The sequence below is a fragment of the Protopterus annectens genome, chromosome 13.part0 (assembly GCF_019279795.1).
Source record: "Protopterus annectens isolate FY-2018-M chromosome 13.part0, PAN1.0, whole genome shotgun sequence".
Taxonomy (NCBI): Eukaryota; Metazoa; Chordata; order Ceratodontiformes; family Protopteridae; genus Protopterus; species Protopterus annectens.
The window spans coordinates 1,217,434,960-1,217,459,217 of NC_056747.1; the positions used below are offsets into that span (position 1 = coordinate 1,217,434,960).

At 42.4% G+C, this 24,258-nt stretch overlaps 1 protein-coding gene across 2 annotated transcripts in view; it reads right to left on the bottom strand.

Annotated features, from left to right (window-relative positions):
• ITGB3 (integrin subunit beta 3) overlaps positions 1–24,258 on the bottom strand; it is a 1,138,779-nt gene that overhangs the window by 788,036 nt on the left and 326,485 nt on the right. For both annotated transcript variants that reach the window (XM_044055223.1, XM_044055225.1), the window contains exon 5: positions 5,661–5,826. In XM_044055223.1, the coding sequence (XP_043911158.1) occupies positions 5,661–5,826 (166 nt within the window). The remainder of the gene's footprint in view (positions 1–5,660; positions 5,827–24,258) is intronic.

Below are 24,258 nucleotides of genomic sequence, written 5' to 3' on the forward strand. Positions count from 1 at the left end.
GGCAAGTGAATGGTTTGGTTGAGGGCCACACTGGACACAACCTTAGGCATAAATGTCGGGTTTGTCCTCAGAGAAACCCTGTCTGGATGAAAAATGATGAAAGGTTCCACAGTCATGAGTGCTTGTAACTCTGAGACTTGCCTTGCGGAGGTTATTGCTAGGAGCAGAGCTGTTTTCCAGGATAAGAATTTTATATCTGCTGTTAATGCTGGCTTGAAAGGAGGCAGTGTGAGTTTTTCCAAAGCATAATTGAGGTCCCAGGCCGGAATTGGTGCTCTCCTTGGAGGCCTAATGTTTTTGGCCCCTCTGAGGTACTGCCTTATTAAAGGATGAGAAAAGATAGGTGGTTCCGTATTGTAATGGGCTGAAATGGCAGAGGCATGAATCTTAATTGATGAGAAAGAAAGGCCTTTGTTCAGCATCTCAGTTAAGTATTGTAAAATCTGAGGAATATTTGGTACAGACGTGTTATTGCCCTGTTCCTGGTTCCAAGCACAGAATCTTTTCCATTTTTCTGCATAAGATTTTCTGGTACTGGGCCTCCTGGCCTCCAAGATAACATCCATAACAGCTTTTGAAAGAGGAGTGTTCTGAATGGCTACATTATCCGCCATGTTGCCAGATTTAAGGTCCTAGTTGGCTGTGCAGGATCTGATTGTTTTGTTGGGTCAGCAAATGAGAAGTTTGAGGAAATATCCATGCTGGACCTTGAGACAAGCTCTTTGGGATTGGGTACCAGTGCTGGCGTGGCCAGTCTGGTGCAATCAGCATCATTTTTGGCTTCTCTTGTCTGACCTTTAGGAGTACTCTGGGAAGGAGAGGCAGTGGGGGAAAAGCATATGCTGTTAGATTTTTCCAGCTGAATGATAGGGTGTCCACTTTCCATGCTTGCTTGTGATAAATCCTTGTGCAAAATCTCTGCAATTGACAGTTGTGAGGGGAGGCAAGTAGATCTATGTCTGGGCATCCCCATTTCCTTATTATCATGCTGAAGACTTGCAGATCCAGTTTCCATTCGTGGGGTCCATGAGGTTTCTGCTTAGATCATCTGCCAGAGTATTTGTTTTTCCTGGCAGGAATTGTGCTTGCAGGTGAACTTGATAAGCCAATGTTGTGTCCCATAAGGTCATCGCTTGTCTGCAGAGGGGGTAGGAATGTGTACCTCCCTGCTTGTTTATATACCACATGACCATAGTGTTGTCTGTCTTTATCAGTAACTGTCCTAGATGAAGCAGGATGGCTGCTGCTCTGGTGGAATGAGGCCTAATGCCCTTAGGCACTGATTTGCCATGTTGAAAATAGCAGAAATGGATGCAATGGCCTATCCATTTTGAAATAGTCTGTTTTGAGATAGCCTTTCCTTGTGATCCTGTCAGGGCATTTTGAACAGCTAGCATCTCTTTTTGATTGATGTGAAGATGCATCTGGTTTGCAGGCCATGTGCCCTGAATACATTTTCCTGCCATATGGGCCCCCCAGGCATAATCTGATGCATCCGTTGTCAGTGTCTGTCTGGCTGTGGGTAAACTGAATGGCAGACCCTTGTTGTGGTGGCAGGCTTCTGTCCACCATCGAAACTCCTGTTGTAGGCAGGGAATGAGTGCAATTACTGTCTCCAGGCTGTGGCAATGCTGAGTCTAAACACTTTTCAGATACCGTTGTAGTTTCCTCATATGCAATGTGGCATATGGAATTAGTAGAATGCAGGATGCCATGAAACCCAAGGCCTGCATGATTTTCCTTGCAGATAAGTGGGTTTTTGTTTCCAATTTCTTGAAGTAAGTAGTCAGTTGCTTTTGCTTGTCTGGCATGAGATAAGCCATCTGGGTAGTTGTATTTAAGCTTGCACCCAGGAATATTATCTCTTGAGATGGCACTAGTTTTGATTTCTTTTCATTTACTGTGTACCCTAGGGCAATTAGTAATCTTTTTACAAATGCCAGATGCTTTAGAAGAGTGTCTTTGTTCTCTGCTTGAATTAGGCAGTCGTCCAAGTAGTGATATATTTGAATTCCTTTTTGTCTGCAAAATGCAATTACTGGTGCCAGGCATTTTGTGAAGACCCTGGGCGCAGTAGATAAGCCAAAGGGCAGTGCAGAGAATTGGTAATGCATTGAGCCAGCTATGAATCTGAGGTATCTTCTGCAAGATTGTCTGATTGGGACATGCAGGTATGCCTCTTTTAGGTCCAAAGTTACGAGCCAAGCCTTCTTGCCCAGTATGGGTAGTAGCTGCTGTAGAGTCAACATCTTGAATTTTGGAACTTCCAGAAACGTATTTACGTACAGACAGGTTCAGTATTGGTCTCCAGGTTTTGTCTTTCCTGGGTACTAGGAAAAGTCTGGAGTAAAATCCTTGTCCCTGCTCTTGTTGTGGTACTTGCTGAATGGCCCTCATGTTTATGAGGGCTGTAATTTGTTTTTGTGCCTCTGCCCATTGACTGTGTGGCAGGTCTGGCATGCCCTTTGACCTTGGTAGAGTGTGAAAATGGAACCTGTAGCCTTGGGACACTGTTCAGGACCCATTTGTCTTGGGTAATCATTTGCCAATTTGATGAAGAAAGTGCTAGTTTTCCTCCTAAGGAGGCTGACAAAAGAAAACTGCTTGGAAATGGTAGAGGAAAGTCATTGGGACTGTTTCCTGTAAGGCTGTGATTTGTCTTCTCCGCTTTTGGAGGTAGGAGCACCCCATTGTTTGGGCCTGTATGAGCCTTGGGGCTGAGATCTGCCTCTGGAATGCCTGTATCTGCCTCTTTGTGGTCTGTCTGACACTGGAAAGGACCAATTTTTAGAAGGGCCAGTTCCTGCTAAACCTGGGTGGCTGTACCTGTAAGAAATCCTTGACTGTCTGCATGGATTTTGCTTTATCCTCCATTTTTTTCAACACCTCCTCTGCTTTAGTACCAAACAAAGTATCATGTTGCAATGGTGCATCTAATAATTTTGCTTTAACATGATCAGGTAGATTCTGTTCCTTTAACCAAGCATGCCTTCTAATAACAGAACCTGCAACAGAGGCCCTGCAAGAGGCCTCCAGGAATCATAACCACATTGCAAAGTATGCTTTCCCACTTGTTCAGTTGCATGCAATAAATCCTGCAATTCCTTGTTCTCTGAGCATTCAGTATTTGTCAACATTTTCTGTTTAAGCAGTGACATTAAATATTGCTGATATTTAAGCATATGAAACTGACAATTTAAAGCCCTTACAGCCAGGGTAGCAGAGGTATAGACTTTTTCCCCCATCTGTCTAGAGCTCTAGAATCCCTATCAGAGGGGACAGTGTTTTTTGCAGTGGAAGCTTTAACCCCCTTGGGACCCTGAGATATAGTTTCTGGGTCAGCAGTGGGGTTTTTATATAGGAATTTATAAGAATCCGGGACCCTGTAGTATCTGTCTGGCTTAACAGGTGCAGGGGGTAAAGAGACAGGGGACAGGCCAGACTCCGAAAATACATCATCTACAATGTCTAGAACAGGTGGAATAGCAAGAGGTCTGTGCTGCGGAAGTAGCAGAAAGTCTCTGAGCCTTTTCTTAGATTCAGAGTAATCTTGGCTCTCCCAGTGGAAATGCTCCCTCATAGTATGCAGGGTTTCCCCAAAAGAATAATCCTCAGGAGGAGAGGCTGAAGGAATGGATTCTTCAGCATCAGAATCCTCATAGGGAAGCATGGAGTAATCCTGTTCAGAAGAGGAATCAGAAGAAATACATACCTGATCAGAGGAATCATAGTCTGTCTCTTGCCTAGGCCTCTTATCAGGAGGGGGATGGGAGCCCCTGATCAAAGTAATCATCTGTTTTTTAGGCATGGAAGTCTGAGTAGGAGAATGCTGTACTTGTTTCTTTGTCTTTAGAGCTGTTTTAGTCTTTGAAGCTGAAGATGGCTTAATATATAGTTGTGTAGGTCTGAAGACACCCTCAAAAGCCGATGCCTGCTCAGCGGCTCCGGACCCATCTGAGGGAATGATTTCTGAGTGTCCGATACCTTGAGTATCCAGAGGCCCAGTTGGCTCCACGTGGGAGTCGGTAGCGGCCTGTGGCTCTGAGGTAGCGGGCTCCAGGGGCTGCGAAAGTGCCTCACTGAGAACCAGCGGACCAGCGACTGGCCTAGTAGAGGCTTCGTCGTCGGTTTTGGACCTCGGATGCCTATCCTTGTCCTTGCGTTTTTTGTAAACTCCGGTTGTCGGCTGTTCCGACGGTATTATATAATTAAATCTTCAGCTAAAGTAATGAAATGCAAAATCGAACCAACGCTTGATAGTGCGTTGGTTAAATCTAGCACAAAACCGACAGCTAGTAATGTTGTGATCAGGGCCTAGGCAAGGAATACAGTAAGAGTGAAAATCCTTATGAGGTATTTGCTTCCCACAAGAAATACAATTGTTAACTTTTTCTGACATTGGTCTGGAGCAAGAAAAAAGTTTCCCCAATGGGGTACTTAGCATTAATGAAGACTTTGGTTCTGAAATTCGGATTTGAAAATCTCAGGAGTCGGCCGACCGGCACTTGTGAACTGCTTTTGCTTCGGGCACCGTGCGGCAAGAAAGACTGAAGAAAATGGCGTCGGCTGCATCTTTTATACCCCTGGTGCACTGACCTCAGGGAAGAGGTGACAGTAACCGATGCCGGACCTAGACTTTTGAATTCTGGCCGACTGAGGGTAGCCTGCCAGCAGGATAACCCAAGAGTAATGACTGCAACAGTGAAACACGATGAACATCTAGTATCACAGCTCTGAATTCAGCACTAGCCTGAAAACTGGACTATACTAGCTTAGAAAGGTGGGAAACAAGGAATTTTTTTGTTTTTTTTTTGTTTTTTTGAAAAGATAAGGCAAAAAAAATTTGTTATGTGTTGGACAAAGCACAAAGGTACTAAAGGCAGAATTGTTAGATCAACATATTATGACATTTACACTTCACTGTATTAAAAAAAATTCTGTATTGCAGGCATTCTGTGAAGTAACTTTTCCTGCTGTTATCACTGCAATGAATGCTACCACGGTGGTACAGCAGTAGCATTGTTGCCTCACTGCAAGAGGTTCTCCTGGTCAATTCTCAGCTGGAGTGCCTTCTGTGTGGAGTCTGCATGTCCTCCCCATGGTCGAGTGGCCTCCGAAAGACATGCGTGAATGGGTGTGCCTTTGCTGAAGGTTGGGCATCAGGCTGGCAACTCGGCACCATAAAAATCGACTGCCAATCATTAGCGGACTGGAGTTCTGCTGTGGCGACCCCTAACCAGGAAAAGCCAAAAAGACAAACAATCACTGCAATGAATGCTGTTTTCCAAACATTTGAAGATGGTGTTTGTGGAAGTCATACCATGAAGATTCTAAGCTATATATTAATTTAAGATATCCATGTGAAGAAAATTATTAGTTTCTGCATTTATAGATCAGGAGACCAACAGGACACACTAGAGGTGCTCTCTTCTGACTCAAAGGACAGAAATACAAAACATGAATGCTTTGATCCCTTCAATGGGTAAGAGAAAAAAGATGAATTCTAGAGTGTCATAACAACATACACAGTTAATATACACAGAAATAAATGGAAAATGAATTTGCAAAAGCAGTTCTTATTAATGCAGCACTAAGTGTAATCACATACTTCCCCTCCCATTGCCACAAACACTTGTCACATTTGGTTAGCAGCCTCTTACATTGCACACTGCAGCCTGGACGATGGCATCAAATCCTCCCTCTGGTGCATCACGATTACGCGACACATGTTGCTTCTTCACTTCTTCATTAAAGCGAGTCACTTCATCAGTTAAGGACAGGACGTGTTTGTATCCAAACATGGGTATGCATGGTGGAAGGACAGTTCTGTAGACAGAGAGAGAGAGAAAAAAGTGTCATATGGCAGCTAGACTTGTAGGAAAGTAATGCCTCTCATCCTTCTCACAAGTGTTCAGAATACAAAAGGAAGAGATATGAAAAAGAGATGGTGGCAGCCAATAAAGTGGTACAATACCTGAAAAATGTAACTACTTCAAAGAAAGGGACCTTCATGTTCTTGGTATTCTGTTTTATCTCTTACCAGCGCCACCTGGGTAGCTGTCCTAAATATAGGAAATTTAATTGGGAACCAAAGCTCAGGCTTTTGCTTTTTTAATCTGAATTGAAATGGTGAATTTTGGCAATTCCCAGCATTTACAAGTAAATGATTCATTAAACTATATTTCATGCTTGCATCAGGGCTGATGCAAGTTTATTTTTTCTGTCCCCAGAGCACTGGCATGCAAGCAATTTCATAAACAACAAGTGTAACATTAATGAAGAAAACGATCAAAAACATTATTCAACAGGGCTGTCTACTAATCAGATGAATAGTGATTATGTAGCAAAAACTACAACACACCAGTTCAGAAGAAAAGAAAGAATCCAGTCTAAGGCTCAGCTACCTTCACTCAGCAGGACCCATAACATCCTGAACTAGGAAGGTACTCCAGGAGGTCTTCCTTTAGTAATAGTGATCCTGCTCACGTGCCCATGGTCCTATCCATGTAAACACAGCAAATTAAAATAAATGCTGACAACTATCGCTTTCAAGCCCATGTAAACTAATTTTTTACAACTTTCTAATGGTGAAAAAAAAACAGTGCTACATCTGTGCTTTTTATGCATTATTGACCATTTTATAACTTCTGTATTAATGATATCATGCCTTTCAGCACATTTTCCATCACAGTTTCTCAAACAGAGACTCAAACCAGTTTTAGGAAGGTCCAGCAAATCTGTAAACACACTGTTTACTTGAAATAGGAACTGAATGGAACTGTTTTTAATGGGACCAGGCTAAATGAAATAGATTGTCAGTGAATACATGTATTTTACTCCATTCCCTTAGTATTAATATTGTATATATAAAGTTATTGGTTATTTCAAATGTGTGTATGTTACTGTACATCACATGCTTACTCTGCTTGAGGAGTCACATGACATTTTACTATTATTATTATTATTATTTTTTTATATAAAGGAAAAGCTGAAGGATGTTCCTACTTTTTAAAAGAGGATCACTTACACAGAATCAAAGGATCTATGTCTTTGATTAGCCTTTTCCATGTTGTTTTCTGCAAGCACTTAACTGTCTGTTTTGCTCCATCCCTAAACTTTGGCGCACCGTGCCCATAATTTGCCTTATGCTTCTTCTCATACTTTCATTGTACCTGTCACTGGTGGCTCTGCAATTGTACAAAAGATGTCTTAAGCGCTTCCTCTACATCTCCTCATAACACCTACTCCTCAAACACAAAGCCTCAGCAGCACTTCCTCATATGGCATGAGCACAGGTACACAGAAACTCACATTTCAAAGTAATTAAGCTCATCAGGAATAACAGCAAATGCACCATTTTTTAAATTGTTTTGCAGGGCAACAGGTTTTATGTGGCCCCCAAACTTAATTATTTATTCTATTTATTTATTTGTTTATTCACATTTGATAGTAATGAAGTAAGTGAAGAAGGGAGAGTAAGGAGGTATACGGAATGAAAAGGTACCAAAAGGGTGTGTCAATGATGGTAATCATACACCTGAAGAAGCTATTGTGAAAGCGCTTGTGTGCACCACTAAAGCAGTCTGCCTTTGGAGAGACGCTGGAACCTAGTCTTTGCTTTTTTATTATTTATTCAACATTTCTGTTATTTATTTTAAGCAAAGATACCTGGTTGGTGTTGGGTTGTTTTTTCTACATTGTGAACTTTGTTTGAAGATTTTATGTGCACTAGTGACTTCCAGGAAAGGTTTCATGATTTTGTTTGTCATTTTTGCCAACCATCAAGCCTTTTGTCAACTAGAAATTGTAGTGTTTGAGGGGTATTGTCATCTAGGCAATAGCCAAGAGGTTGCTTTTTGCTCTTGCTTGTATCACAGCAGTGAGGGCATTTTTCATTTATGGTCTCACCCCACTCCTGGTAGCAACACCAAAAAGGTCACCTCTGTCCTGACATGTGGTCTCCCAAATGTGCTTGCAAGAGCTACCATCACAGGCTTTGGCAGCCATGGTTCTGACTTTCCAGCACTGCCTCTTCACATCATGACGTGTCTCAATTGTCCAGTCAGGGCCCTGTCGTTAGATTAGTGGTGCAAGTCACTGCCCCCCCCCCCCCCACGGCACAGGCACACCATCCTCCCTGCCTGTGCCACTAGATGAACTGGGCTGCAGTCAGGACATTATCCCTCTACACCACAGGTGGGCTTTATGATTATGTTTGTTACAATCACCTCATTAACTATTCAGTCACTGTATCACTTGGAATATGGACAGCTGCATCCACAAACTGAAATGTTTCCACCATATCATGGAGTGTTGCTGAAGTGCAGCAGAAAGCAACAAGTGGGTTTGGACTGGTGTGTTGCTGAATGCCAAGCTAGAGACTAACATTTTGTTTTGGCTTAGAGTCAGAATAGTAACTTCAAGAATTCTAGCACAGGTATGAGGCTGGCCATCTGAAACATACTTGAGCAGCCTTATGAATTTCAGCATAGTGCCTTAATAGATGATGTCTCAGACATTGTATTTTATTGTTCTAATCTGGCATACATTATGCTTCAATAGGGCACTAAAAATGTGCCTTGGTTGTAATGGCCTTGCTTGGCTGTCTCATAAGGTACACTGCCTTAATGCATAGTACAAATCTTCTAACTTTCAAAACAGACGTTCAGGGGGTTAATTCTGTGCTGTGACTGGATTTTTCCCCCTCCAAGTGATAGACAGCATTTCCTTGTCTCCTCCCTATTGTACTCTTCAGGCAAATTCTTTTTACCCCAATATTTTACTTTCTTCTCTAAATGCTCTTAATTTTGTGGTCTATTCTATGTAGATTCCAGTACCAGCTGTTTCTCCCTTTGTGTAGCTGTTTATCAGGTTCTAATTTGGGTCTGCCTTCAGGCATCACTTAATACCTTTGCTTCTTTAATGAGGCAGTTACCACCCTTTCTGCAATGCAGTAGTTAAGGTAACAAGGATAGAGCTGTACAATGTAAGCAAACAAGCAGTATAAGCTGCCTTATAACTATTTCTAAATGTAGAGCAACAAGATGAGCAGCGACTGAAAGAAAAGCCACAAGTGACACCAACCTAGAAGCAGCTTTTTGACAAACAAAAAAAGGTGACACCAGAGGAAGAAGAAGAAGAATGCCCAGTGACACTGCTGCCAAAGCCATCAAAACAGCAGGCATCAAAGCTGTGCCAGCCAATGGCACTGCAAGAACTATGACAGCAACAGTTGAGACACTTGCAGACACAAAAACTGCAGCTAAAAGGAGACAACTGTCTGCTGAAGCAGCCTAAGCAGTGGCCACAGTAACAACCACCTTCAAGAGTACCACGTCGCCACTGAGATTGCAGCAACAGGAAATGCTAAGGAAGCTTGAAAAAGAAAAGCACTTGTTGACAGAAAAACAGCAGCTGAAATATTGCAACCATGTGCTGAAGCAGCCTAAGCAGCAGCCACAAGAACCACCTTCAAGAATACCACTTTGACAGCAGCAGCCACTGAAACTGCAGCAGCAGCAACAGGAAATGTTATGGGAGCTTAAAAAAGAAAAGCAGCACTTCCAAAGGCAACATCAGGAGGAATATCCAATTCTGAGAGAGATGCAAAAACAGCAATTGAAGAGACAGCTCCTAGAACAACATTAGCAGTAAAGACAGCTTGTAGAGTAACAGCAGCAACTCAAATATCTGGAATATCTCCAGTCTCAACAGCAGCAGCAGCAGATGCTGAAATATATGGAAGAGCAACAAGAGAAGTTGAGACAGTTTGAAGAGCAACAGCCTCCCTTAGCGAGTGAGGTTGGCATAATGGTTAAGGTGTTTACCTTACAGACATAAACTCGAACATCCAAACCCCCCCACAAAAATCTGATATTTTTTATGCTTTTGCAGGGGGCAATCCCCCTTGCACCCCCCCTTGTGGGAGGCTGTACCCCCCACCCCACCGATGCAAATTCAATATATCAACTCTGAGATCGCATTACTGTGAGGAAAAGGGTAAATTTCCTGTTCTGCACTGTACAGCAATCTCCATTCAAAACTTCCAGTTTTTGGAAACTCGGTAACCATATGAATTTCGAGTTTCTAAAAACTCAAGCTTCTACTAGGGATCCACAGACACAAGGTGCAGGGTTTGATTCTCACATGGGGTAATTTGCTAGGCTTAAAATGGCCCACAAGTGCTGGTAGCCTAGTACTAATCTGTGAACCTATGAACTTATGAGCAGCTGCTGAAACAGCTCCAAGAACTAGAACAACAGCCCAAGCAGCTAAAATCGAAACAGCACTCATCACTGCTGCAGTGCCACCAGCATGCAAGAAAGCAGTGTCCATGACCTGAAAAACAGAGGCAACCACCGCAGTCAAATCATCAAGTTGTAGAGCTGCAGTCAGGTTGGCTCAAGAAATAGCAACAGAAGCAGAAGCCACAGAGTCAGCCACAATGTCAAAAACAGCAGTCACTGAGGCAGCCACAGAAAAAAGAGCAGTTACTACAGTTGCAGCAAAAAAAAAAAGAAAAAACATCTACTACAGCGTCAAACAACCACAATAACTCTAACAAAAAGAGCAGCTGCAGAGGCCAAAGCAGCAGAATTAGCAAGGAAAGGTACAGAGTGAAATACCATAAAAGCAGAACAGCAACACCAACATCAGAAGCAAGAAGACAGCTCCAACAACAGAGCTCAGAACTAATGGAAAATCTATTAAACTTTAAAATAAGGCTTCATAAGTACTTTTAACAATATTTCCAAATGATAAAATACATAATTTTGTTTAGGTATTTTTTCATTTTCTGTTCCTGGAAAAGGTTATTGCTTTGACAGTGTTGAAATTATGGAATAAAGCCTTACTTTCTGTAATTAGTTTAATATCTGAGTGGTTGTGTCATAAGTATCGACCATAAAGTTGATGGAAGTAATAAAGTGGTTATTTTGTTCTGCTTACTTTTCATTATTTGTATAAATAATTATATTGGGATTTTTAAATCCGCAGCAGTCTACCAGATTAATCTGAAAAACAAACAGTTTCAAATATCAAAATATTTTGTCTCCATTCTCCATGAACCAGAAGAGCTTATTTTTTTTGGGGGGGGGGTGGCAATTTACCCAACAATTCTGAGTTCATCTGGTGCTTGGAGAAAGAAGATATTTGAAAATGTATTTATCAAATCCGATTTATCCTTTTAATTACTCTAAAGCATGGAATAGCAATATACAATACAGCATTATTTGAAATTGTACTCTGTTGTGATACTGACACTAAAATTGTCAGCCAATATCATACTCTAGTCAGTTAAAAAGAAAACCTAATAGCCAACATCTGACATTGAAGAGTATTTATTAAAATTGTACACCCTGTGAAACATAATTGTGTAACAAAGCCCTGTGTGATCATACAAAGTCTTACACTATATGTAGCCAATACTACTACTTACATATATCGATCTCTTAAGATTGCATTGTGACAAAGAGAGATATTGCTAGCACAACTATCTGGAATTTTGTAAATAATTATGTGTCACTTGTGAATATCAACATGATTTATATAAGATGATTGTGTTACAAATATATTAGAACTGTATATCATGTGTATATCAAACTAGGTTTGTACTGATGTGTGCTGAAAAGGTCTTAGCAAAGTGCTTGAAATGTATGTATAGTGTGTCCTACTGGAAAAGAACAGAAATGTACATGCCACTATTGCAACTGTTTAAATGTATATATTTTAAAAGTGAAAACTGGAATACAGGAGGTTAACTTCAGAAAAATAGCTGAAATTAAATTACTTTATGGCTATGCCATAAAAGATGGAATTTTTCAGTGTCTATGTAGCAGAGACAGAATGTCTGTACTGGGGAGCTTTCAGTACTGTCTTTAAGGTGAATAATTACTAGTTTTGAAATGTGAAGGAATGCAGTTGTTTTATGACTTCCAGCATCTGCCAAATACATGGGATCTATGTATTTTCACAGATAGATGCCAAATACTGCCATATTCCAGCAGTGGGGGTTCATCTGGGATAGAGTCATATAACAAAAAATGATGTCATTCTGCAAGCTATCCCAGCAGTAATATTTGAAATATTAATTTGAGAGGTCTCTTAGAGAGAGACAGCATTCTGAATTCTTTGACCTGACAACAACTAGAAGATCCATTCACCACATTTGGCTTGCTCGTAATTAAGTTAACTAGGGTATAGTAATTCTCTTAGATTCAGTCAAGAACATAGTGAAGCATAGTTTAGATGTTTTTCTTTCTTTATTTGAGACTGTTCTGCAATATTGTTTTAAATATTTCCTCTGATTTTGAACTCTGATGTCACTGTGAGTATATTTGGAGTATTTTTCTTGTTCTTTTATTATTTATTATTAAATATATTTAAACCTTTCATTGTGGCTGATCTGTCTTGAGATAGTTAAGTTTTAAGAGTACTTGCATACTTATTTGGTGACACTGTGTAGGCCACTCCTAATAGCCTTGCTCTTGGTCAAACTACCATTTGTATTAATAATAACATTACTCAGTAGGATTGGACACCCTTTGTTATGGGCCTTAAAGTAGCTGATAAGGATTGGCTGGTGGGAGTGATAACTACATTATAGTCTGGGCAAAAGGTGGCATAACTAGTATACACATGCCAGCCTTTTCCAAGTGTGTGTGTGTATAAATCAAATCTCAAAGTGTGCGTGTATCAGCTACTTGGGAAGGCATACAAAGCACTGGTTGGACAGAGAGGATGCTGGAGGTCTTGGCTTGGCCACTCAGCTGAGATCGCAACTCTATAGCTGTGTCAGTGAGGAGTCTTACTCGGGATCTGGAGAAAGAGGGAGAAACCAGCCCCAGACTGACTGTGGTCTCTGTGTGCTCTTAAGGGAAATTGCACTTGATGCAGAAAGCTGCATCTGGAAATAGTGTGTGTGTACTTGTTAGCCTCCCAATGTATGTACCCCACTGTTGCCAATGGTGAGGATTGAGGCTCCTTGATTACTGGGGCAGTGGTGGGTCATCACATGCATAATTTACACCAGATGCATATGGACTTACCCCATCAGGGGGACTTAAGGATCTAGAACCACTCCCCCCTTTCCAAACAATGTTTTTCTCATCAAGTTTACAGATGTGTTCCTGACCTTCATAGTGATTCTGCCAATCTCCTGGCACTGGCAGTTCTCACATCAGTAACATTTTTGGTAATTAATCCCCCAGCTCCACTTACACCTAATAAATGGAAATCACTCAGTGTGGCATAACAGCAGAGCAGAGAAAAACAAAATATGTCAGAAAGTAAACAACGTTCCCAGTAGTTACTCACTGACTTATGGTCACTGGCCTTGTACAGTTCAGAGATTTCCATTCACTTTTTGCCACCTGTTATTGCCATGATCCATGTTTGTGAATTGCAGAAATGACAATTGCCATGCCAAGTATATAGCTGATGACCCTACTCAGTTTGGATTTGTCAATGGGAGATCATGCCTGTTAAACCTAGTGGACTTCTTCAAGACAGTCACCAAAGCCCTGGATGAGGGGAAATCTATGCATACAGCCTACCTAAACTTAGTCAAGGCTTTTAACACTATCTCCCATTTAGGCTTCATTGACAAATTACTCAACCCTTATATCATTAGATGGGTCGCTAACTGGCTCACTGACAAAACACATATAGTCAAAATAGGGGAAGCCACCTCCAACAGCAGACCTGTAAACAGTGATGTTCCACAGGGATTGGTCCTGGGACCTCTGCTGTTTGGAATCTATTTCTCTGAAGTACAAGCAAAAACTAAAGGTCTGTGGCTGACAAAGTTTGCTGATGACTACAAATTGGGAGTGATCATAGGCTCTCCAAATAATGTAAAAGTACAGTTTTGTACCTACCATAAATGTAGATGTTCGAGTGCTCATACAGCTGCAGTCATTACAGATTGGTTATCCTGCCGTCAGGCGGGTCCTCGGTTGGCCGAATTCCAAAGTCTAGGTCCGGCGTCGGTTGTCGTCGCTTCTTCCCTGACGTCAGTGCGGCAGGGGTATAAAAGAGGCAGCCAACGCCATTTTCTTCAGTTTTTCTTGCCCCAGATGTCAGGTGCCCCCAGAAGGAAGGCAAAACATAATATTAGCAATGTAGATAAATCAAAAACAATAGTTGCAAGCAAATACACCATAAAAGAATACCCCAAGTAGGCTGTATGATAAAGGTGTTTGTCATAAGGCCTGTCCTAAGAGGGGATGGAGGAAGGGTAACCTGGACTGCAGCTGTATGAGCACTCGAACATCTACATTTATGGTAGGTACAAAACTGTACTATGTTCATCGTGCATACAGCTGCACTCATTACAGATGGGTAGAATCCCAAAGCTAAGTAAGGGTGGTAGGTACTAATTGGAACTAGGAGGGGCTAGGATGCCCTGCAGGACTGCTGTGGCAAAGCCTGCTCTAGATTTTGAGTATAGTGGAAGGTGGTAGTGCTTGGAGAAAGTGTGCACTGAACTCCAAGTAGCTGCTTCCAAAATGTCCTTGGTAGGGACCCCCCCTGAGGAAAGCTGCAGAGGTAGCTGTAGCCCTGGTGGAGTGGGATCTGATGTATACAGGCACAGGTTTTCCCATGAAAAGAATAACAAAAGCGAATGCAGTGGGCTATCCATTTTGAAATTGTCTGTTTGGAAATAGCCTTTCCTTGAGCACCTGTAGCATAGGACACAAAGAGCTGCTCAGATTTCCTGAATGACTTTGTTCTGTCCAAGTAATAATGAAGTTGTCTGTGAATGTCCAAGGAATGTAGTAGTCTCTCTCCTTTGTTCTGTGGATTTGGATAAAAGGTAGGTAAATGAATAGTCTGATTCAAAGCTACACTGGATACTACCTTTGGCATGAAGGTAGGGTTGGTTCGTAAGGAGACTCTGTCCTGATGGAAAATAATGAATGGTTGCACAGCCATGAGGGCCTGTAGCTCCGAAACCCTGTGTGCTGAGGTAATGGCCAGAAGGAAGGTTGTTTTCCATGACAAGTATTGTAACTCTGTTGAAGAAGCCGGCTCAAAGGGAGGCAGGGTCAGCTTTTCCAATACAAAGTTGAGGTTCCAAGCTGGGACTGGTGGTTTCCATGGGGGTTTTATATTTTTTGCCCCTCTGAGGAACTGCCTTAATAGAGGATGTGAGAATAAAGGAGGATCTGTATTGTATTGTGCAGAAATGGCTGAAGCGTGGATCTTGATGGAGGAGAAGGAAAGGCCACTGCGTAACATCTCGGCTAGGTACTGTAAATTTTGAGGTATATTTATTACCCAAGGATTCTGACCCTTTTCTTGATTCCAGGAACAAAATCGTTTCCATTTGTTGGAGTAGGTTTTTCTAGTAGAGGGTCTTCTGGCCTCCAAGATGACATCCTGCACCTCTTTGGAGAGGAGAGTCTGTTGGGAAATTGAGGTATTCTCCATGCAGCTAGATTTAAGGTTTTGAGCTGGCTGTGAAGGGTTTTGTAGTTGTGCTGGGACAACAGAAGAGGAACTAGAGGTAGTATCCATGGTGGTGAGTGTGACAGGCTCTTTAGGAGAGGATACCAGTGCTGTCATGGCCAGTCTGGAGCACTGAGAATCATTTGTGGCCTCTCTGCTCTGGCTTTTAATAGAACGTTTGTCAGTAGATGAAGAGGCGGGAAGGCATAGACTGTCAATGTTGTCCAATTGAAGGAGAGTGCGTCCACTTTCCAGGCCTGTGGATGATAGGTCCTTGAACAGAATTTTTTCAACTGGTAATTTCTGTGGGTAGCAAATAGATCTATGTCTGGCTGCCCCCATGCCTGAGTTATCTTTGAGAAGACTTGAGGATGCAACTTCCATTCGTGTGGGTCTGTCATATTTCTGCTTAAGTTGTCTGCCAGTGTGTTTTCCTTCCCTGGCAGGAATTGTGCCTGTAGTTGAATTTGTAATTTCAGTGCTGTGTTCCACAGGGTCATGGCTTGCCTGCACAGGGGGTATGAATGAGTTCCCCCTGTTTGTTTATGTACCACATGACTGTGGTGTTGTCTGTCCTTATCAATAGCTGGCCTGGGTGCAGTAGGTCTTTGAAGGTCATAAGAGCATTTTGCACGGCTAGCATCTCCTTTTGGTTGATGTGTAGGTGCTTCTCTTTTTGGGACCATTTTCCCTGAATGCAGTGATCTGCCATGTGTGCTCCCCAGGCATAGTCTGAGGCATCTGTTGTGATGATTTGAGTTGCTTGAGGTAAACAGAAAGGGAGACCTGTGTTTCTTTGGCATGCTTGAGCCCACCACAAAAATTCCTTTTGAAGGCATGGAATGAGTGGTATAATTGTTTCCAAGCTGTGGCTGTGTTGAGACCATAAGTTTTTTAGGTACCATTGTAGTTTCCTCATATGCAGCTTTGCACATGGTATCAGTAGGATGCAAGATGCCATGAATCCCAGAGCCTGCAGGACTTTCCTTGCAGTTAGTCTGGTTAAAGCTGCCATTTTGTTGAAGTATTGAGACAGTTGCCCTTGTTTGTCTGGCGTGAGGTAGGCCATCTGGGTGGTTGTATTTAAGCTGGCACCCAGGAAAATTATCTGTTGAGGAGGTATTAGTTGTGATTTCTTTTTGTTCACTGTGTATCCCAGGTAGTTTAACAGTTTTATTACAAACACCAGATGCTGCAATAGAATGTCCTTGCTGTCCGCTTGGATCAGGCAGTCATCCAGATATGGGTAGATTTGTATTCCTTGTTGTCTGCAGAAGGCAATTACTGATGTCAGGCATTTCGTAAACACTCTGGGTGCAGTAGATAAGCCAAAGAGCAGTGCAGAGAATTGGTAGTGGGTTGAACCTGCAAGAAATCTGAGGTATCTTCTGCAATCTTGTCTGATAGGGACATGCAGGTATGCCTCCTTGAGGTCCAGTGTTACCAGCCAAGACTCCTTGCCCAGCATGGGAAGAAGCTGCTGTAATGTGAGCATCTTGAATTTTGGTACCTGTAGATAAGTGTTTAGGATGGATAGGTCTAAGATGGGTCTCCAATCTTTGTCCTTCCTTGGTACCAGAAATAGTCTGGAATAAAGACCTTGACCTTGTTCTTTTGCAGGTACCTCTTGAATTGCTTTCATATCCATGACAGCGGAAATTTGTCTTTGTGCCTCTGCCCATTGATTTTCTGGCAGGTTTGGCAAGCCTCTCATTTTTGGAAGGGTGTGAAAGTGGAACTTGTAGCCTCTGTCTATGATGTCCAGAATCCATTTGTCTGTTGTAACAATGTGCCAGTTTTTTGAAAATAATGCCAGTTTTCCACCCAAAGGTGCTGCCATTATAGCTTTGTTTGGCAGGCATAGGGGGAAGTCATTGTGTCTGTTTTCTAAATGACTGTGGTCTATCTTCTCCACCTCTTGGGGTTGGTGCTTGCCACTGTCTAGCTCTCTAAGATCCTTGAGGTTGTCCTCTACCCCTTGGGTGTCTGTATCTGCCACTTTGAGATCTGTCCGTGGATGGAAAGGACCAATTTTTTGAAGGCCAGTTTCTGCTGAAGCGTGGAGGTTGCACCTGCAAGAAATCTTTAACTGTTTGCATAGATTTTGCTTTTTCCTCCATTTTCTTTAGTACCTCCTCAGCTTTAACACCAAACAATACATCTTTTTGAAGTGGTGCATCTAATAGCTTTGCTTTGACATGATCTGGTAAGGATTGCTCTTTGAGCCAATCATGTCTACGTATGACAGACCCTGTGACAGCAGCTCTACATGAGGCCTCTAAAGCATCAAAACCACACTGCAAGGTATGCAACAAATCCTGCAACTCTTTCAAATCTGGTTGTTCTGTTTGTGTCATTTTGCTTTTCAGCTGAGATAACAAAAACTGTTGGTACTTTAACATATGAAATTGACAGTTTTCATGCCCTCATGGTTAAAGTGGATGATGTATACACCTTTTTTCCCCACCTTTCTAATGCTCTGGAATCTCTCTCTGAAGGTAAAGGGTTTTTAGCAGTAGAGGCCTTTATCCCCTTCGGACCCTGTGAGATTGTTTCTGGGTCAGCAGTATGGCTTTTATAAAGGAACTGGTGAGAATCAGGAACCCGGTAATACCTGTCTGGTTTAACAGGGGCTGGAGGTAAAGAATCTGGATTAAGACTGGCTTCTGCGTACACATCATCCAAAATATCTAAAACAGGAGGGATAGCCAGGAGCCTATGCTGGGGGAGCTGTAGAAATTCCCTGAGCCTTTTCTTGGAATCTGAGTAACCTTGGCCTTCCCAGTGGAAGTGCTCCCTCAATGTATGCAGGGTTTCCCCAAAAGAGTAGTCCTCGGGGTAGAGACTGAGGGAATAGACTCCTCAGCATCTGAGTCTTCAAAAGGGGAATAGGCATAATCCTGGTCCTCAGAATGGTCTGAGGTAATAGAAGCCTGGTCTGAGGAAGGGTAGTCTTCCTCCAATCTGGGTCTTTTGTCAGAGGGGGGTTAAGAACCCCTGATGAGAGTTATCAAATCCTCAACCATTTTAAGCATCTGTTTTTTAGGCATGGGGCCTTGAGAGGAGGCCTGAGGACCCTGTTTTTTTAGTTTTGATAGCAGCTTTAGATTTAGTGAAGGATTTAATAGAGAAGGTGGTAGGCCTGAAGACGCCTTCAGAAATGGCAGGCCTCACTAAATCTTCGGTTTCCCCGCCAAGAGTGGCATTGGTATCTGCCGTGGGAATGGAGACTGAGGAGCCTGCGACCTCGGGTACTGAAGACACTGGTAAAATAGCTTCATCGGTAGTCAGGGGCTGCACAGGCACCTCGCTGAGAACCGGAGAACCGGTAGTCGGCCTAAGCGTGGTTTCAGTACTCGGTGCAGACCTTGGATGTCAGTCCTTGTCTTTGCGTCTTTTGCCTAAAACTGGCGTTGGTGTATCCGACGACATGATATAATTAAATTTTTTGCCAAAATAATGAAGGGCGAACTCCGCCCAGCGCTTAATAGTGCGTTTGTTAAACCTAGCACAAAAGCGGCAGGCCGAGACGTCATGGTCTAGCCCTAAGCAAGGTATACAGAAAGAGTGAAAATCCTTATGCGGTATTTGCTTCCCACAAGAAATGCAATTATTAAATTTGTCTGACATCGGTCTGAGGCAAGAAAAGTTTCCCCAATGGGGTACTTAGCTTTAAAGAAGACTTCGGCTGAAATACTGTTCGTAAATCTCAGGAGCTGGCCGACCGGCACTTGCGAACTGCTTCTGCTTCGGGCACCGTGCGGCAAGAAAGACTGAAGAAAATGGCATTGGCTGCCTCTTTTATACCCCTGCCACACTGACGTCAGGGAAGAAGCGACGACAACCGACACCGGACCTAGACTTTGGAATTCGGCCAACTGAGGACCTGCCTGACGGCAGGATAACCCATCTGTAATGACTGCAGCTGTATGCACGATGAACATCTTCCTATAAGAGGGTCTTACACAAACAAATGATTGGTGCCAAAGTCATGGCCTTAAACTCAATGTAAAAAAAATGTATTATCATCCCTTTTGGTACGAGCAATATTCCTGCTAACTAGCACATCAATAGGAACGCCCTAAGTATGCACTCAGTGGTGAGAGACCTTGGCACATAGGTTGACAGCAACCTTACAGTGATAAAAAGGCTATTCTATATTACTCATCTCATAAGTAAGGGCATTGCCTCCAGAAAAAAAGAAGTTATAACCTCCCTGTACTCTTCGCTCATTAGGTCAATATACAACACCCCTTTTAGTATGTACTTTTCCAAGCACCTGCAGCAATTGGAGAGTCCACAAAGGTTCCGCACAAGGAAAATTCAATGTCTTCAGCATCTGTCCTATATGGATCATCTGATATCACTGCCACTTTATTCTGTTTCATATAGCCTACTCAAGGTGATCTTTGCCTTGCATATAAGGCAATCTCTGACTCTGTTGTACTGGAAATGCTGTATATCCACAAGTCAAATGATATATCGGTTACTCACTCTAAATATCTTAACCTGGTATGTGACATTAATAGAACCTGCTGGAGGGAGAGATTTGTCTCCCAGAGGTTACCATACCTTTGGAACAGACTCCCACTTCATGCAAACAGAGCACCTCATTGGCCCTCTTCAAACGCAATCTGGACGAATGGATGGGTAACTAAATTCATGTCGGGGGTTCCACCTGTGTCCCTCTTGGACAGGGCAATAGGTGCTGATCAGAGAAATAAGGGTAGAACTTGGTTAGACTAGTAAGAGCCCTAGGGACATTAGCCTAGTAACTTCCTATGATCCCATCAAGTTCCTGATGCATTTATGCAACTACAGACAGTTTAGAAATAGCCCAAATCATGACCCCTGTTTTGCACTTCTCCATCAATGCCTCCCCATTTTCTACATGGGGTTGGGGTGCTGTATCAGCTGTCACCATCTCTCTCTTGACTCCGTACCACTTTCCTACCTTCAGCAGTCATGCCTGACTTTCTCAGATATAGTTTCAAACAATTCGTCCATCTCTTTGTTTTCTGCTTTGCCCAAACCACTGTAAACTGTTACTGTTGATCTTTTCTGCAGTTTGAGCCACTGGAACTTCTGCTCTGATGTCCTCATTTTTTTTTTTGTCCACAGGAAGTATCCAACAACCCATCTCAGCCACTTAATCTTCATCATCTCTAGCATCCTCAACTGCTCTGCCTTTACTGCCCAAGTTTCTGTACCATACATTACTATTGGTCAAACCCCTGTTTCGTACACCTTAATTTTCAGCTTCATTGGCATTCTTCTGTCATACACTACCCCTGACAATGTGTGGCAGTTGGCTGCAGCCCCTCTCATTCTAGCTTTGACCTCCTCATTCAGACTTCCTTTCTCCCCCAAGCCCACCCCTCCCAGGTACTTAACTTGTTCCACTATTTTCCCTTCTGTCTCAATTCACAGCTTCTTCTGATGTCCTCCATTTGCTGCCATTACAACTGTCTTATCTGTACTCCATTTTATCCCATGTGCCTTCAGTTTTGCATTCCATTCCTCTAGCCTTTGCTGAAGTTCTTGCTCAAGAGTCTGCCTTTACTGTCATATTGTTTGCATACAGCAACTTTGTCAATCTGTTTTCTTAACCTGTTTACTAATGTAGTCTATCACCAGTATGAACAGCAATAGGCTCAGAGCTGAACCTTGTCATACACCCTGTCCCAGTGAGAATCTCTCTGTGAGCACAAATACTGTTTGTACTTGTGTGATTGGACCCTTGTATATAGCCTGCTCTAATTCTACGAATGTTTCTGGGATTTTGAACCATTGCACGATGTTCAGAATCAGCTTTCTTGGAACCTTGTCATATGCTTTCTCCAAGTCTAGGAATGCCTAGTTGGACTCTTTCCCCATCTTAAGCTTCTACACAACTATATGTTTCACTGCAAATATCTGGTCAGTTGTGCTTCACCCTGATCTGAATCTGACCTGCTCATCTCCTATCTTACTTCCTGCTACTCTGGCTATTCATTTATCAGTCACCTATGATTGGAGTTTGATACCTCTGTACTGCTCTCGGTTGTGAATTTTTGACATGAAAAGTTGGAAACCCTAAATTAACTTTCTATTAATTGGGTTAGTGGGATGGTCCAAGAGAACCTTTAAAGTTATCAAATGTGCTATTAATACAGATTCATGCAGCTAATAAAGCAGAACCATTCTAAGAGCATACAATATATAGAAGATGAAATAAAAATCTAGAAACTCGGTTCTTTAACTCATACATAATTACACCCATTTGTACTTACAAGAAATGATTGCAGTGTCACTTCTTTAAACTAAGTATACTGTGGGCTATGTACACATAACTAAGTCTTGATGTAGCTGAAGCACACAGATCATGACATAGAACTGTCATGCAGCAGAAGTACAAAGAACATGATGTAGAGCCATGATGCAGATGAAGTACAGAGAAAGTACAGTTGTGTACACTTACCATAAATGTAGATGTTCGAGTGTATTCACTGTTGCAGTCATTACATTTAGGGTAATCTGCTGGCAGGTTGCCCTCGGTCGGCCTGAATAACAAAGTCTTGGGTCCTGCGTTGGTTGCTGTCTCTTCTTCCATGATGTCAGGTCATCAGGGGTATAAAACATGCAGCCAACGCCATTTTAATCAGTTTTTCTTGCCCCAGATGTCAGGTGGGGAAAAAAAAAAAAAAAAAAATATATATATATATATATATATATATATATATATATATATATATATACACACACACACATGTAATTCTGAACACAAAAAATGTACCTCCAACTAAAAGCAAATACACCAAAAACGCTTTTGAGCATAGTAAAAGAAAGAAGAGGTATAATAAGAGAGAAATAGGGGCTGGCAGGTGGGTAACCAGGACTGCAACAGTGAATACACTTGAACATCTACATTTATGGTAAGTGTACACAACTGTACTATGTTCTTCATGTTTCACTGTTGCAGTCATTACATTTGGTTAGAATCCCAAAGCTATGGTTGGGAGGATGGAATTATACAGCATTAGGAGCAGCTATAAGGCCCTGCAGGACAGCAGTGGCAAAGCCTGCTCTGGGTTTAGAAGAGAGAGGTAAATGGTAATGTTTGGTGAATGTATGAATTGAGCTCCAAGTAGCAGCTTCTAGAATGTCTTTGGTAGGAACCCCTCTGAGAAAAGCTGCAGAAGTAGATGCAGCCTTGGTGGAATGGGATCTGATCCCCTTGGGAACAGGTTTACCATGGTGCATGTGGCAGAAATGAATACAATGGCTTATCCATTTTGAAATAGTCTGCTTTGAAATAGCCTTTCCCTCTGCCCTTGCAGCAAATGTCACCACTAATTGCTCAGATTTTCTTAGAGATTTTGTCCTGTTTAAGTAGAATCTTAGTTGTCTGTGTACATCCAATGAATGTAGAATCCGCTCACCCTTGTTCTGTGGAATTGGGAAAAAGTTGGCAGATTAAGAGCCACACTGGATACCACCTTAGGCATAAAGGATGGATTGGTCCTGAGGGCCACCCTATCTGGATAAAAGATAATGAAAGGCTCCACTGCCATGAGAGCCTGTAGTTCTGAAATCCTTCTAGCTGAAGTGACTGCTAAAAGAAAAGCTGTCTTCCAAGAGAGAAATTTTATGTCTGCAGTAGCAGCTGGTTCAAAAGGAGGTAGGGTGAGTTTTTCCAGCACAAAATTGAGTTCCCATGCAGGAGTTGGTGCTCTCCTGGGATGTCTCCAATTTTTGGCCCCTCTGAGGTACTGCTTTAGCAGGGGATGAGAAAAGAAAGGAGGCTCTGTGTTGTAATGAGCTGAAATGGCAGAGGCATGGATCTTTATGGAAGAAAAGGATAGGCCCTATTGAAAAATCTCGGTTAAATATTGCAGAATCTGAAGAATATTGGGCATTGCTGTGTTTATTCCTTGTGCTTGGTTCCAGGCACAGAATCTTTTCCATTTATCAGCATAAGATTTTCTACTACAAGGCCTTCTAGCCTCCAAAATGACATCCATCACAGGTTTACTGAGAGATGTGACTGGTGAAATTAGTTGATTAGCCATGCGGCAAGATTCAGATTTTGGAGCTGAGTGTGCAGAATTTGATAGTTCTGCTGAGAAAGTAGACAAGGTTTCTGAGGTAGGTACCACAGAGGTAGGTGTGACATATTGCGTAGGAGGGGGTACCAGTGTTGGTGAGGCCAGTCTGGGGCAATCAGAATCATTTTTGTTTTTTCCTGTCTGACTTTTAGTAAAACCTTGGAGAGCAGAAGCAGAGGGGGAAAGGCATAGACTGATAGGTTTTTCCAGCTGAAGGATACAGCATCCACTTTTCAAGTTTTTTTGTGATGAATTCTTGTGCAGAATGTGTCCAACTGATAATTTTGGGGTGAGGCAAAAAGATCTATGTCTGGGCTCCCCCATCTCTGTGTCAACATGCTGAAGATTTGTGGATCCAGTTTCCATTCATGTGGGTCCATAAGATTTCTGCTTAGTTCATCTGCCAGAGTATTTTGCTTTCCTGGCAGGAATTGAGCTTGTAGATGTATTTGGTAAGTCAAGGCTGTGTTCCACAAAGCCATGGATAGTCTGCAAAGGGGGTAGGAGTGGGTACCCCCCCTGCTTGTTTATGTACCACATAACTGTGGTATTGTGCGTCTTTATCAGTAGTTGTCCTGGATGAAGAAAGTCCTTGAAGGCTGTCAGAGCATTCTGTACAGCTAGCATTTCTTTCTGGTTAATATGTAGGTGCATTTGAATTGGGCTCCATTCACCCTGAATGCATCTCCCTGCCAGATGGCTCCCCCCCAAGCATAATCTG